This window comes from Psammomys obesus, unplaced genomic scaffold (genome assembly GCF_907164565.1).
Source record: "Psammomys obesus unplaced genomic scaffold, mPsaObe1.curated_primary_1811, whole genome shotgun sequence".
Lineage (NCBI taxonomy): Eukaryota > Metazoa > Chordata > Mammalia > Rodentia > Muridae > Psammomys > Psammomys obesus.
Window position 1 is genome coordinate 32401571 of NW_026596034.1, and position 14740 is coordinate 32416310.

The window sequence follows — 14740 nt, forward strand, 5'->3', positions numbered from 1 at the left end:
ATAATAATAATAATAATAATAATAATAATAATAATAATAATAATAATAATAATAATAATAATAATAAAAACGAACACAGAGTGGCCTGGTGAGATGGCTCAGAGTTAAGAACACTGGCTGCTCTTCCAGAGGTCCAGAGTTCAGTTCCCAGCAACTACATGGTGGCTCATCTATAATGATAGCTGGTGCCCTCTTCTGGTGTGGAGGTGTACATGCAGGCAGAACACTGTATACATAATAAATAAATTAATCTTTAAAAAAAAACAACACAGAAATGTTACATGAATATGCTTTTTTGTTTTAATCCCAGATGTGGGGTAGGAGGATGCTTCAGATTGTCCATAGCAGCTATGACTTGTCTCATGTTCTGGCAGGGGTGTGGTTTTGCCAGATGCAGATAGTTTACAGTTACAGAATTCTGGGGACTCTTCAAAGGGTATATAAGTGACAGAGCCCCAAGAGAGGCAGTGGCTGCTGCTCCAGCTGCTGTTGCCTGTTGCTGTTTGTTGGATTGCTGATTGGAGATATCCTGACGACAAAGATTAAACTTGACCCCAGGAACTTCACACCCCTAATCAGCAGGAAGTGGTCTAATGATTTAGATGCCCTCTTTCCCCTCTAACCTTCTTTCTCTCCTACCTAGTGTTGGGGGCTTGGAAGGGATAGGGGTAGTGTAGGGGAGTAGATAAAAGAACCCAATAAAATAGCCAAAAGTCCAGCGACAGATATCACTAAGACAGAAAGGAAGGTACAGTTTCAAACAAGCTGAATCTGTCTGGACAAGTTCAGTTTTTTGTGGAACAGCTAAGTCCATGGAGTTGATGTGAAGCAGAGATAAACAGAATTCAGAAGGAAAAAAAATGTTTGAGCTAGAGATATTAGTTGATGACATCACAGAATTAAGGGTGGAGGCAAGACTAGGTAAAACCAGGGAAGAGCCAAGGCTGGGGAAAGGATGGATTGCTGGCTGGAGAGTGAGGCAGCCAAACCAGGTACTTGGCAGTGACTTCAGCAGGCAGTGACCTGCTGGCTAAGTGTCCTCCCAAGGAGCAAAAAAATAACTGAAAGAGGAAAAGGCAAACACTCCTTCAAGTCTGCTCTGAGGCTGGGGTTACTGCAAGGTTTTATGTTTTTGTGTTCACAGGATGGGGAAAGATGTCTTTTAAAATGTTAATAGGAAGACACCCCACTCTAACCCCCCAAGAAGAGGAAAACACAAAGACAGGGAAACACACTCCCGGAGTAAAGCCTGTTCTTTGTGACTTTCTTTCTGGGTGGCAAAGGAATGACAGCTTCTGTTTCCCTGATGCTTTCTTGGGTTTGTCATACTATCTATGATGAATGTATTAAATACTGCCTTTATAAAGCAGAAGAGAAGTAACATTAAGGACTTCCAAGTGGCTTTGAGGAAAGCAGCTGCTTTACATTCTGTATTTTAAGTGTAGATGATTTGAGTCTTGCTGACAAATGCAGGCAAAACAGGCTGGGAGATCAGGAGCAGCCTGTAGATACTGACAGCCATGGGAATGACACGTGGCTGCAAAGGCCACAGAAAAAAAAAAACATAAAACATGGGAAGAAGGATGAAAGCACAGCAAGGCAGACTCTGTGGAGATAAAGGGACCCCGTACTTCAAGAGGACTAGAGAGCACTGCAGAGTTCCCACAAGAAGGACATCCAGAGTGGCAGAGCGACATAGCCTCGTAACAGAGAAAGATTAGAACAGCCACACAAACTGGGGGCAGGCAGCAGCTAGATGACTTGGCCTACCATCCATCAAACTACTGAGGCAGTGTGTGGTACACGCCCAGAATGACCAGAGAGTGCGGGAAAAGGCAGAAAGTTGCAGCTGTGGCAAAAAGTCTCCAGAAGCGCACAGGTGGCATGGGCCCCTGGCCTCGGATTCGAAGCCAGGGGCTCCGTTCTACCGGTAAGCACGAAGGCTGTCAGGCCCCAGTGACACTGCTAAGTGTAGTGTGGTTCTGTGAGCAGTCTCTCACTGCTCAACTCTGGGGCTCACGGAACATACTGAAGGCCCTTCTCCAGCTGCTGACTCACGCCACTGCCAGAGCCATGCTCTACCAACAACTCCGTCCTTAGCCTATGTTCAAACGCCTAGACTTTGGTCATCCTTCCCTTTGGTGTGACTGCATGACTCATCTGGAATGAGGTTATAATCACCTGGTTCTGCTCATGACTAATCTCTGAGCACAGGGATTAAATGTATGTGTCTCCACACCCAGCTAAATGAGTATCCTGGGCTGTCCTTGAACTTCTGATCTTCCTGTCTCTGCCTCTTGAGCATGTTACCTGAGTGAGAGCCTAAAATACCATAAGCTTCTCTTCAACCACAGTACACACCACACTGAAAGACACCCAGTGCCCAAAGCTGAAACAGCTGGGCAACAAAATATGTATTAAATTATAACCCTAGTACGCATGAGTCTGCACTGACAGGTAATTAAATAAGTCTGTAACACAGACTTTAAAAATTAAATAACCACATAGATACTATATCAAGGAGAGAGAACTTAATTCACTAGTCTTTAAATGTGCACAGTGATCTCCCTTCAAAGAACTATGGAAAGGAGGAAACAACTTTTAAGACAGACTCTAGACTAGTGACCTGTGGGCAGTCTTTGCCCACAGGCAGGCTACACACATCTTTTCTTACTATTTGTGTGCTTTTTATTTCTGTGGGGAGGAGGGCCATCTAAACCCCTGATCCCCTAGACTAGATTTATAGGTCTAGTATAAAGATCCTATTTTTTTCAAAACTTTTTCCAAGCTACTATGTAATTGTTCAAAGGTCATCTATTAAAAATCCATTTGAAATCCTCCAATTCGAAGAGAGTTAACAGGAAAGAGCTGGTCTTCCAACAGTCTTGCTTCTTCTCTGTCCTTGTCTGCAATTTACTATATAAAGCACAGAAATGTTCTGTACTAAATCAACACAACCAGCTCCTTTTCGAAAGAAGACTTTACACTTACTTTTAAAACCGGAAGTTCTATTTCACTTCTATCACCTGACTCATTTTCCAGGTAGGCACAAGCGTGTGCAACAGCTTCTAATTCCTTGTTTTATATTTTATAAGACGGGGATTCTCTGTGTAGCCCTGGCTGGCCTGGAACTCAGAGAGCCACCTGCCTCTGCCTCCTGAGTGCTGGGATAAAAGGCATGCGCCACCACAGCCTTTCATGAGAGCCCCTAATTCTTGATCTACATACATATTGTGTAAACTGTCTGACCAAAGTACATTGTCATCAACAGCATTCTTTGACCCAATAAAATACCTGTCAGCAGAGGCTTCAGGCATTACTTATTATCATTCTTTGGGTCCTAAATGTATTCATCTGAAGGGCGGTCACCATTACTAAATATGATAAATCTACAGTTTATAGCATCATGAGGTAAACAATAGCACAACATTAAAGAAAAACATGCTTCATGGAACTATAAAAATGAACAAAATATTCAACATCTACAAAAATGTCAACTTGGTTTAAAGTAGCCCCCAAATGGGTTCATTTTCTACCTTCCACTCCACCAAGCCTTAGGTAAACCCATCAAATCTGGCCAGTCAAAAACTGGAGCTGATTAACACGATCTCACACAGAGGGGGCCACCAAGGCGTGGACAAGCTGGAATGATGCCGTGTGATCAGGAACGGGAGCTGCACTGCCCGTCCCAGCATCCTTCACTAGGGAGGCAGGTGACACACCTGCTGTACAGGCCTGCACAGGCTCTCTACCCCGCCCATCACGGGGGTCACGCACACCGCGCTTCACGCCTGTCACTAACGCACCGCCGCTGTCCCGCTGTGCTAAGGGAGGGAGCTTCCCCCCAGCGTTCTCCCTAGGTTTCACGTGTGCCTTATGGTCACGCTTCTGAGTTCTTACCTTTTTGTGACACTCCTTAAGCAAGTCAATCAAGACGTTGCATTCTTTGGTGTGCAAGTGTGGAGACAGGTCCGGGTGCATCTTTAGGAGGACGAATAGATGCAGGGCAGCCTGTGAACACAAGAATGCCTTGAGTATGCAAGAGCGCACCTGTAATTTCACGAGAGCCAGCGATGACCTTTAGCGGAAGAAAGCGTCAGCTGTGAACCGGCTGCGATGGAAACCGCCAGCGAGTTGCCCAGATGTAGAGAGTCTGCAGGCCCAGGAGGGAGGGCACTCATCCCCAAAGATAAGCCTCAAAGCTTACCCTGCTTGATAAGTGCTCAGCAGGAGCCCCTGCCCACATCATCAGCCAGACTAGAAACACGTCCCCCAGACTCCCGAAACTGGTTACTGCTCATTAAATTCAGGTGAAAGTCTACCAAGTATGAGAACTGGCTTATTCTTTTAAATTGTATATTCCTCTGAGAGAGTTTTAAATGACCATAAGTCGGTTTCACATTAGTGTGAATTAATGCAGACTGCTTTTTTAACATCTGGCTGAAAAAACTTAGCTAAATGATGAAGTGAAAGGATTAGCAGTTTTCAAATTTAACAGATCTGTGCGCAAAGGTAATTACTGCACTGAAAACAGAAACCCAAGATCCCAGAATTAGTTTAAAGGGTCAACCACAAAATAGAAAATTAGCAACCAAGATTAAGGAAATACATTATTTTAAAGTGTCTGTTATAGTGTTACTCTTTTCTAATTTGTATTTTCTAACTCATAAACATGACCAAAAGCACTTAATTGCTTTAATCTGAAAAGCTCCCCCCTGCCTGCAAAAAAAAAAAATAACATAAGAACTACTCCAAACCTATTAAGAAAGCTACTATTGCCAAGCATAGTGGTGCACTCATTTAATCCCAGTACTTGGGAGGCAGAGGCAGGTGGATCTGTGAGACCAGCTTAGTCTACAGTACAAATTCCAGAGCAGTCGAGGCTACACAGAGAAATCCAGTCTTTCTCAAACGAATAAAAACAAACAAACAAAAAGAAAGCAGGAAGGGAGGAAGAGAGGGGTGCTTAGAGATGGCTCACTAGGTAAGAGGTTAAGAGCTCACTGTCCTTATGGAAGTGAGAATTACAGCTCCAGGAAATCCAATGCCTCTTCTGTCCTCCAAGGGCACTTGCAAGCACATAAGCACACACACTCTCTCTCTCACTCACTCACTCACTCACTCACTCACAAATAATGGTCTTTTTAGCCCTGGCTGTCCTGGAATTTGCTCTGCAGACCAGGCTGGCCTCAAACTCAGAGATCCACCTGCCTCGGCCTCCCTATTAAAGGCATTGTCACCACCACTTGGCTAAACAGTCTTTTAAAAGTAAAACAAAGTAACAAGTGTTGGAGAGGCTGCAAAGAAACTGGAGCTGTTGTGCACTGCTGGCATGATGTAAAAACGCGGCCGCCACTTCTAGAGACAGTATTGTACTGTGAGCCATCTAACTATTCAATATATGCCACTGGGACCTGGGCCTGCAACCTCAGCGCTCCAGAAAAACAGGCAGGAGAGACAGGCTCAAGGCCAAGCTGACACAGCTGCAGAGAAAACCTCAGGAGAGCCAGGGGTCACACAGCAAGACTGTCTCCAAAAGGGGGCAGAGTTTGCTCATCAGTGATGGGTGCTTCCTGCTCTTACAGAGGACCCAGGTTCTGTTCCCAGAAACCACAGGGCAGCTCACAAGTGTCTAACACTAGTTCTGGGGAATCCCAATGCCCTCTTCTGGCCTCCGTCAGCACTGCACCTGCATTACCCAGGGAAATCCCTCATACATAAAAAAATTTTTTAAAACATTTTTTTAGGGAAAAATGAAAATAATTACTATATGACCTATCAATTCCACTCGTAGAAATACCCTCAAAGAACTGCAGGCAGGGTCTTGAAGAGATACCAAGACAGCCACGCACTGCAGCTTACTCCCAACAGCAAAACGGAAACAGAAACCCCAATGTCCACACACAAACATGTGAGCTCTACCTCGGCCATACACACTGGGCTATCATTAAGCCTGAAGTGGAAAGGAACCACCTGTGGATATTATGCTGAAGAAAATATTCTCAAAAACAAAACCAAAAACAAACCCACAATGACAATGGTATTGTCTGAAATACCTAGTCCACATGGCTGTAGCAGAGCAGCAGCTGTTAGGCGCTGAGAGAACATGAGAGCTAGGTAAGGGACAATTCCTTTTCATACACACGTTAAAAAAAAAAAAAAGGTACCGTGGCTGGGCATGGTGGCGCACACCTTTAGTCCCAGCACTCCAGGAGGCAGAGGCAGGCAGATCTCTGTGAGTTTGAGGCCAGCCTGGTCTTCAAAGTGAGTCCAGGACAGTCAGGGCTACACAGAAAAGCCCCATATAAAAAAACAAACAAACAAAAAAAGGTGCAATGAAGGATGGTAGTGGCTGCCAATGTTACATTACCTTTACAACATTAACCTGTAAATGATGATAACGGCACATTTTACATTAAGCACATTTCACTATAACGAGGGGAGGGAAAGAAAAAACAAAAAGCATGACATTACACTGGACAAAGACTTCTTAGGCAAATCAAAGGATCACCCATAAAATAATATTTTTATTATCTCAGCGAAATTAAAATCTTTTGCACTATAGAGAACACAGTTAAGAAAATGAAACCACCCCGGCTGGTAAGATGGCTCAGCAGATAAAGGCTGTCAAGCCTACTTTGGGTTTCAATCTCCAGGCTCCATATGGTGAGGAGACTAACTCTCAGAAGCTGTCCTGCCTGCCACACGTGCACCAGAGCATACATGTATACATGCACATGCTATAGGGAGCAGAGGAAGCTCTGAGTGGCTGTGTTTGGTTGGCATAGTCACCGCCATGTCAAGGGGTCCATACCCGCAGACCCATGGAGAAAAATGGTGAAGCTTTCTTCCTGACGGTTAGGCTCAAAGGGAAATGGCAGAGCCTTCCCCTCTAGTCTGTGCATGGATATTGGCAGTGTGTACAGAAATGTCCACCATAGTTGTCCTCCCATCCCAGGCACCCCCAGATACTCATGACCTGAAGCCTGCTCCCCTACACAGACTGCTCCTACAGAGGCTGGCTAAACTATCTCCTCAATCCAGCTGTGCACCATAAGCCTGCCTCTTTCCTCTGCATGGAGCGACCCATTGCCCTCCTTGATTCGGCTGTATTCGACAGCCCCACCTCCCCGCTCAACTTCATATAACACACATGCTCCATTGGGGGAGGGGTTCTGTATCTCCAGCCAAGAGCCCAGACCACCCGATCCCAGCTTTTCCATCTCTGTGTCTGCATTTTCTTCATTCCCTGGCTTCCCGGTCAGGTCTGTTCCTGAAGCTGTGCTGGTTGTGACAACATTCAAAAATAAAGAAGTGTAATTTTAGAAAATTAAATCTTGAGTTTGAACAAAGAGAAAATGAGAAGTCCCACTGAGTGATGATGGTGTGACAATGTCATTACTTACAGCACACATGCAACTCCCGTTTCAGGATTCTGACAGCTCTGCTCAGGCTGAGGAAAGGGGCAGGCGGGTGGGATCCCTGTGATTTCAGATCACCTTCACCTTGAACTAAACTACTCTAAAACCGACAACCTATTAAAACAAAGCAAAGAAAGATTTGTAGACTGCTATCTAAGAATATAAAAGAAGGCCAATAGTTCAGTAAAACAAACCAATTTCTAAGAGCCACAAGATGGACAAAAGATCTGAAGATATATTTTTACGATATAATGAAGTTATGAAGTACACAAAAGATACTCAATGCCATTAGTTCATAGGGAAATCCAAATAAAAATCAGGAGATACGACACCTACCAACGCAGTTAGGCAGGTGCCCCTCAGCAGTGGAGTACACCCAGACACACCCACCACATGCTAAAAATACTGCAGTTGGGCTGGAGAGATGGCTCAGCAGGTAAGAGCACCTACTCCTCCAAAGGACTCAGGTTCAGTTCCCAGAACCCACACCACGTGGCTCACAACCTCCTGGAAACTCCAGCTCCAGGGGATCTGATGTCTTCCTTGCACTCCACAGGCCTTACATCCAAACATACCCACACTAACACACAAACAGACACATTTCCATAAAATTAGCAACTTTAAGAAACTATATTTGGTATGTCTAACACAAAGTCCATTTTATAATGCAGTATGGGTTACCTCAAATGCTGTTGAATGTTGCACTGAGAGTGAAAACAGGAAGGCTGTGTGGGTGCTCACCATTAGCCTACACACTCGGAAGCACACTGAGCCACAGGAGTCTTTTGCCCAGAATTTTTTTCTAGTCTTTTGCCTAGAATTACTGCTGAATGACTGGTGCAGACGCTATCGCAATGAGACCATTGGTGACATCTTCTGATGAGGCTCAAGAAAAGCTTATGGAAGGCAGGGGTGATGACACTTGCTGGTTTAGTAAACATCTTATTTTCCAGGAAAAGGACAAGTTTTGACCTCACACTTTCTGGTTTGGGGGTGGGGGGGTGGGATGTATTCCTCCATAGGAAGCAAGAGCATCCTGTATCAGCCTGTTGGCACCCACAAACCTCTCACAACTGTCCATCTTCTAGCGTCCGCATGCTCTAGCTATTAGTAGCAAATGCTTCTGCCAGCTTCTCGGCTGTGAAGTTTTTGGTGCCTTGGGCATAATTTCTTCCTCCTCTTCACCTGCTTCCCTTCTTTCTTCCTGCAGTTTCCTCAGCTTCAGCCTTGATGCTGATGACCCCACGAATGCCTTCCGCATGGATGCTGAATCCCAGGCATTTCCCTAGAGCTAACATCTTGTGACTGACTACATCAATAGCATCTCCGTCAAAGCCCTTGCTTGAGTGGACTCACATACATCTTCAGAACGTTGCTTCAGAGGCAGTTCGTTCGCTGCCAGGTGACTTCTCCCTACGCAGCAGCAAAGTTCTGGATGGCACCTAGGACCGTAATACCTTCCCCAACCCCTAGGAGTGTTTGGAAAGGCTCTGGCTTCCTCAGCCTTGGCAAACGCCTGGCATGAATGGCGTGCTTTGAAAGCAGCTATGGCGCCTGGGCCACTGGTGGGAAAAGCAGGGTGGTGTTCAGAAGCAGGCATTCCGCTTTCACATCAGGATGCATCAGGATGTAAGTCAGCCACGTGACCCGGATGTCTGGAGCATTGTCTGGGATCAGAAGGATCATGAATGAGATGCTGCTTTGCCTACAATATCTCTGGCTTATGAATATAACAGTTCAGAAACCAATCTTCAGAAAAGTCAGCCAGACTTTCTTGTTATGGTAACGGTAAACAGGAAGTGTGTGCTTGCTTACATTCTTAAGTGTTCTGGCATTCTCCAAACAGTAGATTAGGAAAGGCTTTAATGTGAACCCTGTAGCATTTCCTCCCCAAAGCAGAGTTACATGGTCCCTGAATCCCAGCATTCTCTTGGGCTCTGGATGAGAATGTGCAGGCTGTGGTATGTGCTTCCCGAACAAGCTGGCCTCATCAACATTAAATATCTGTTCTGGTGAGCCTTTCTGATCCACAATTACCCTACGCAACTCTTCCTTAAAATCTTCAGCACCGTCAACACCAGCAGCCCTGGCCCACCATTGAGCACAACACTATGAAAATTATGACACTTTTTGAAGCACCGGAAACCCACCCATGGCGTGCCGTAAACATCTGTGGATGCATAGGTTCATCGTGCTCACTGAGCATGTTGAAAGACTTCTTGCCTTAGCCTGGATCCAAGGGCTGCGTGGCATGTGCCTCTGCACCTGCTCTTCTATCCACCCCACAAGTAATTTTTCTATATCGTTGATCAGCCCAGGGCTCTTAGAGTTGACAGTGGACTTAACAAACACTGATGATTTCGCTGCCTCACGGATCCCCTTATCCTTCAAGATGACTTGAGACTGTGGACTGGCAAAGTCCTAACTCCCATGAGATGACCATCATGGGCTGGACAATTATCGTGAGTTTCATCTCCAGAGTAACCACCTTCCTCCTGTTTCTTTACACCAGAAGCAGGATACACAGAAGGGCGTCTTGTAGACGTGGTGGGATGCAACACCATGATACCCAAAAGCACAGGCAACACAGACACGGTCAAGTTTTCCCTCGTGACCCTGAGTTGCCTGTCATGGCCAGGTGCTGTGACATGCTATCAAGACATCACATTATCAGCCAGGGAAAAGACCATCATTAGACAGCAAGTTTCTACCGAGTGTGCATGGCTTTTGGAGCACTCTAAGTTGAATCACCTTTCTATCAGGGCCATCTGTAATCAGTCAGACAATACAAAGCAAGCTTAGGGTGAGGAGACGTGAACCCTCACAGCACTGCAGATGAAGTATGCTGAAACCCAGAGAGAGAAAGTAAAACACACACGCTTATGCCACTCAGCAGCTGCAAACCGAGGTACCTATCTAAGAAAGGAAAACCTAAGCTCACACTATGACATGAACATACTCATGTTATTACATTTTCTTTTTAAATAGGGTCTCACCAGGTAGTCCTCACTGGTCTGGAACTCACAGCGTAGAACAGACTGGCCTTGATCTCAGAGATCTGCATGCTTCAGCCCCCAAAAGACTGGAGTGAGAGGTGTGCACCTTCACACCTGACTAGGAGCACTGTTCTTAAGAGTTAAGCCTGGGAATGTAAAGCCACCCAATGTCCAACAACCAGGTAAACAGAGAAACAAATGTGCCTTAACTATATAATACAATACCCATTGGCTACATGCTTTAATCCTGATGAAAAGCCTCACTCGAGGTGAAAGGTGAAATGGTCCCAAAGACTTCCTACTGAATGGCTCTGTTTTCAGACAGTGTTTACAAAAGGTTACAGTCATGTTCACAGACACAAAAAACCAAGCCACTGGTTGATTAGGACTAAAGGGAAAAGTGAGGATTAATTTTTAAGTGGACATAAACAAACTTCTTACAGTGATTAAAATGTTCTAAAACTGGGTCCTAGTAATGTCTGCACAGTTCTACAAACGTGCTAAAGTCGCTAAATTCACTTACAATGGGCAATTTTGGTATGGACATTATACCTCAAGATTTTTATTTAAAAGAATCAGAGAAATGTGTATAGGTTTCCAAAATTCTCAAACTGCCCACCTCATTCCCAAAAAACACCAAAGAGAACCTAAATAAATAATTCCCAAGGACTAGCCCAAAGCCACTATCTTAAATTGCAATGTTTTCTGCTAACTGTTCAATTCCATAACTTGTAAACACACCTACACCACAGCTGAAGACCACAAATCAGCCTGTCTGCCCAGCCAAGTGTCTGAAATGGAAAATGGAAACACAGCCAAGTTCAGACTTTGTACTGACTACAGGTCATTTTAGTGACACAAATCATGTGCCTGGGAAGCATGAAGTATCGGTCAGCAATGTAAGCCATGGGCTACTGTTATAGCTGTAAGCAGTAACATCTATGATGTATAATAATATAATTGGATGTAGTTAATCTTGTTTTCATCTCACTTGTTTTTTTTTCTGAAAGTATACTGATTTGCCACCTAGAAAATGACTTGAATGCTTCCTTTCAAAAATGGTGCTTGTCAAAATATTTTTGTACATTTTGATCAAGCAGCCCTCAAATGTGTTACTTTATAGTTCAAACACAAACTTAAGATGTTCTGAAACAGCTTCTTTAATTAGCAAAGCAGACATATGGTCTCCGACTTTTGATGGCCCACCTTACAATTTCTCGACTTCGTCACCATAGAAAGGTGGCGGGCATTTAGAGCCTGTTGTTCAGATCTTAGGCTTTTCGTAAACTAGCAATACAAGCCAATGCTATCTCTTGGTGCTGAGCAATAACCCATGCGCTTCAGGATACTGGGTGGCTACTGCTTTTTGAAGTAGTTTTCTGTTTTCACATTCTTTCCATGGCTGGAAAAAATACGTATCTGTGTGTCATGAGACATGCCATTATTTATTTCAAAAGAGGGTTTATATTAGAAGATTCTGCTCAGCTGGGCATGCTGACAGACCACTCTAAGCTATGGTGTTCAGTCCATTAGGTAGACCCAATGCCTTATTTTTTTCAAAGCTGAGGGTCAAACCAAGGGCCATGTGTTATGTAACCAAGCACCCCCCATTGCACCTCCTCGCCCTTTAAAGGAATTTTTGAACTTACAGGGCCACATCTAGGAACAATCCTACCAGAAGTCAAGAAGCACCTTGAAAAAGCGCTTGGCTTCTAATCTACATATTCATACCACATACAAACACAAACACACATAATTATATGTGTTTTCTTCACACCATAACAAAGGTTTACTTAAACTATGTATGCTACTACAGTGCCAGCCACAAAAAAATTGTTTTCACTTTATTTTTAACAGAGAAATAAAAATGGGCTCTTCTCATTGCTTAACCTAGGTGGCTATTTCAAAGAATAAAATATTAATTTTGTTTTCTCCTACTCCTGGCAAGGGGAATGCTATTTAACCTAAGCCCTAAACACTCAACCTTATCTGAAAAACTCCTTGCTTTAGCACCAGGTGGCACATTTTCAAAATAAAGGGACTCTAGTAACAGGAGATGCATGCTAATAACACAGGGCATTATTATAGAGGATGTCCCTATATTTCCACGGCATCTGTGTTTCTTTTAGAAAGATTTTGCTACTGTGTGACACTACACTACAGTTGCCATTTTTAATAGTTTAAAATAAGCAAGGGGCTGGGGAGTGCCTGGGGCTAAAGCTCTTGCTGTGGCTTGTGTGTCTGTAATCCTTGATGAGGACACAGAGGCAGGAACTTACCTAGTGGCAAGTTACACAGTTCAGTGAGACAGTGAGTCTCAAATGAGCAAGGCAGAGAGGGACAGAGCATCAGACTCGACTGCACTGAGGTCAGCCTCCACCCCAAAACACACACACACACACACACACAACACACAAAAGCCAAGGAGAGAAAAGTATCTTTAGTCTGAAGATTTACTTTTTAAAATGCTTTTTTTTTTTTTTTTTTTTAAGACAAAGTTTGGGGTAGACCTTGAACTCCTCATGCCCCTGCCTCTACCTCCTGAATGCTGGAATTACTGGTGTGTGCTTGCCAGCTGGCCTAGTTTTAAGTGATGTCAGGAATCAAACCAAGGGCTACCTGCATTGCATACGAGGCAAAGCGCTCTACCAACTAAGCTACATCTCCAGCCATTTAAAATAGATCCTTTAAAGGCCTAGTTGTTTGGCTCAGTGAGGTGGCTCAGCAGAAAAAGGCCCTTACTGCTGAGCCTGAGGACCCGAGTTTGATCCCTGGAATCTACATGGGTAGAACAGACTCCTACAAATTGTTGACCTCCGCGCGCGCGCGCACGCACACGCGCACACACACACACACACACACACACACACACACACACATGATCATGCCTCAACTATCACCGTTAGAAAAGATAGCAGCCACACTGCATGTAGTACTTTTAGATTCCACTAAACTGCTTCTCAAGAAATAGGTTTCCTCTGCCTTATTCTGGAACAATCTCTTACCAGAACCAGGTAGGCAAGTGAGCACCCTGATTGGGGACTTTGAGAGAGAGAGAGAGGATCTGCGCACACAGTGGTAGAACAGAAGCTTGTGAGCGGAGTCGTCTCGAAGTGCATGTAGCAAGTGCCCAATAAAAGTTAGCAGAAGGCTGAAATTCAGCACTGAAGGAGATGACAAGAGGGGCATTTTTACTTCGATCAAGCAGACACCAAGGCCTGCAAGTACAAGACAGAAAGGATGTCAAGAGAACGCCTTTGCCAACGCAAAGTCGTTTACATGGAAAGTGGGTTTTGTTACTGACACGGGGTCTCGAGTATTCCAGCCTGGCTTGGAACTCCCCTATGTAGCAGAGGATGACCTTGAACTCCTGATTCCTGCCTCTCTCTCCCCAGAGCTGGGATTAAGGCACGAACCACCATACCCTTGCTTGTTTGAGGTTTTGTTTGATTTTGCAGTATTTTAACAGAGGCTTCTAATAGTTCGACCCTACCTACATCTACCGTGAAAACACAATCACAGTGGTCCTCGAAGCCTATAAAACGGACACGAAGCGTTCCTCTCTTTGCCAAGCGTACCGTGGGGGTCTTGGTGGAGAGCCACATCACCAGCCAGGCAAGGGACTTTTCAGTACAGGAACTTTCACTAGTGGCAGCTAAAACGCACTCTACCGGAAGCCCGTCTGTACAGGCAGATCCCTAGATTAGCAACGACAGCCCACTGGGCCCAGGGTGTCCACGCACCTCCAAGGCGCTGCGACAGGGTACGCGCACTCGACGAGGCGCGCGCCCAAGGTCGCCAGGCCCGCGAGCGGCGGGCAGATGTCGGCAGAGTGTGCCACCTCCTGCCCGCGGCTCACCAAGGGCAGGGGCATGGGTACACCTCAGCACGCCGCCCGGCGCGGCGCGGGGAGCAGAAGAGCTGCGTCCTCTCGCCGCAGGCTCGCGGGGGCCCGGAGGCTGAGGGACACCCGACACTCACCGCCGCTCAGCCCCCACGGAGAGCACCGGGGGAGAAGTCACGGACACAGAGCCCGCAGCTCTGCGAGAGCAGTCCCGCTCCGCCTCTCCGCGCATGCGCCACCCCCGCGGGCACCGCCCCGCCCGGACGGGTCCACTGTCCGAAGCCGAGGGGGGACGGAGGTCCAGCCCACCGAGGTTCTGCGGGGACGCACACACGGTGACTGGAAGACGGAGTTCGATGCAGATAAGACAGTTATATGAATGATCCTGTCCCGGAGAATAGCTACTCCGGGGTCCCGGGGTGTTTTCCACCGGGCGCGTCCGCAGCAGCTTCCCCCTGTGCAGCCGAGGCAGTGCGGGC

At 45.7% G+C, this 14740-nt stretch overlaps 1 protein-coding gene across 9 annotated transcripts in view; it reads right to left on the bottom strand.

The window, feature by feature from the left end:
- The window catches only part of Cmc2 (C-X9-C motif containing 2), a 40523-nt gene that overhangs the window by 7436 nt on the left and 18347 nt on the right, over positions 1-14740 (bottom strand). For 2 of the 9 annotated variants that reach the window (XM_055621342.1, XM_055621338.1), the window contains one exon: positions 3901-4011. In XM_055621342.1, the coding sequence (XP_055477317.1) occupies positions 3901-3981 (81 nt within the window). In that variant the 5' untranslated portion in view covers positions 3982-4011. The other 7 variants (XM_055621339.1, XM_055621337.1, XM_055621341.1 and 4 more) reach the window with 7 other exon arrangements.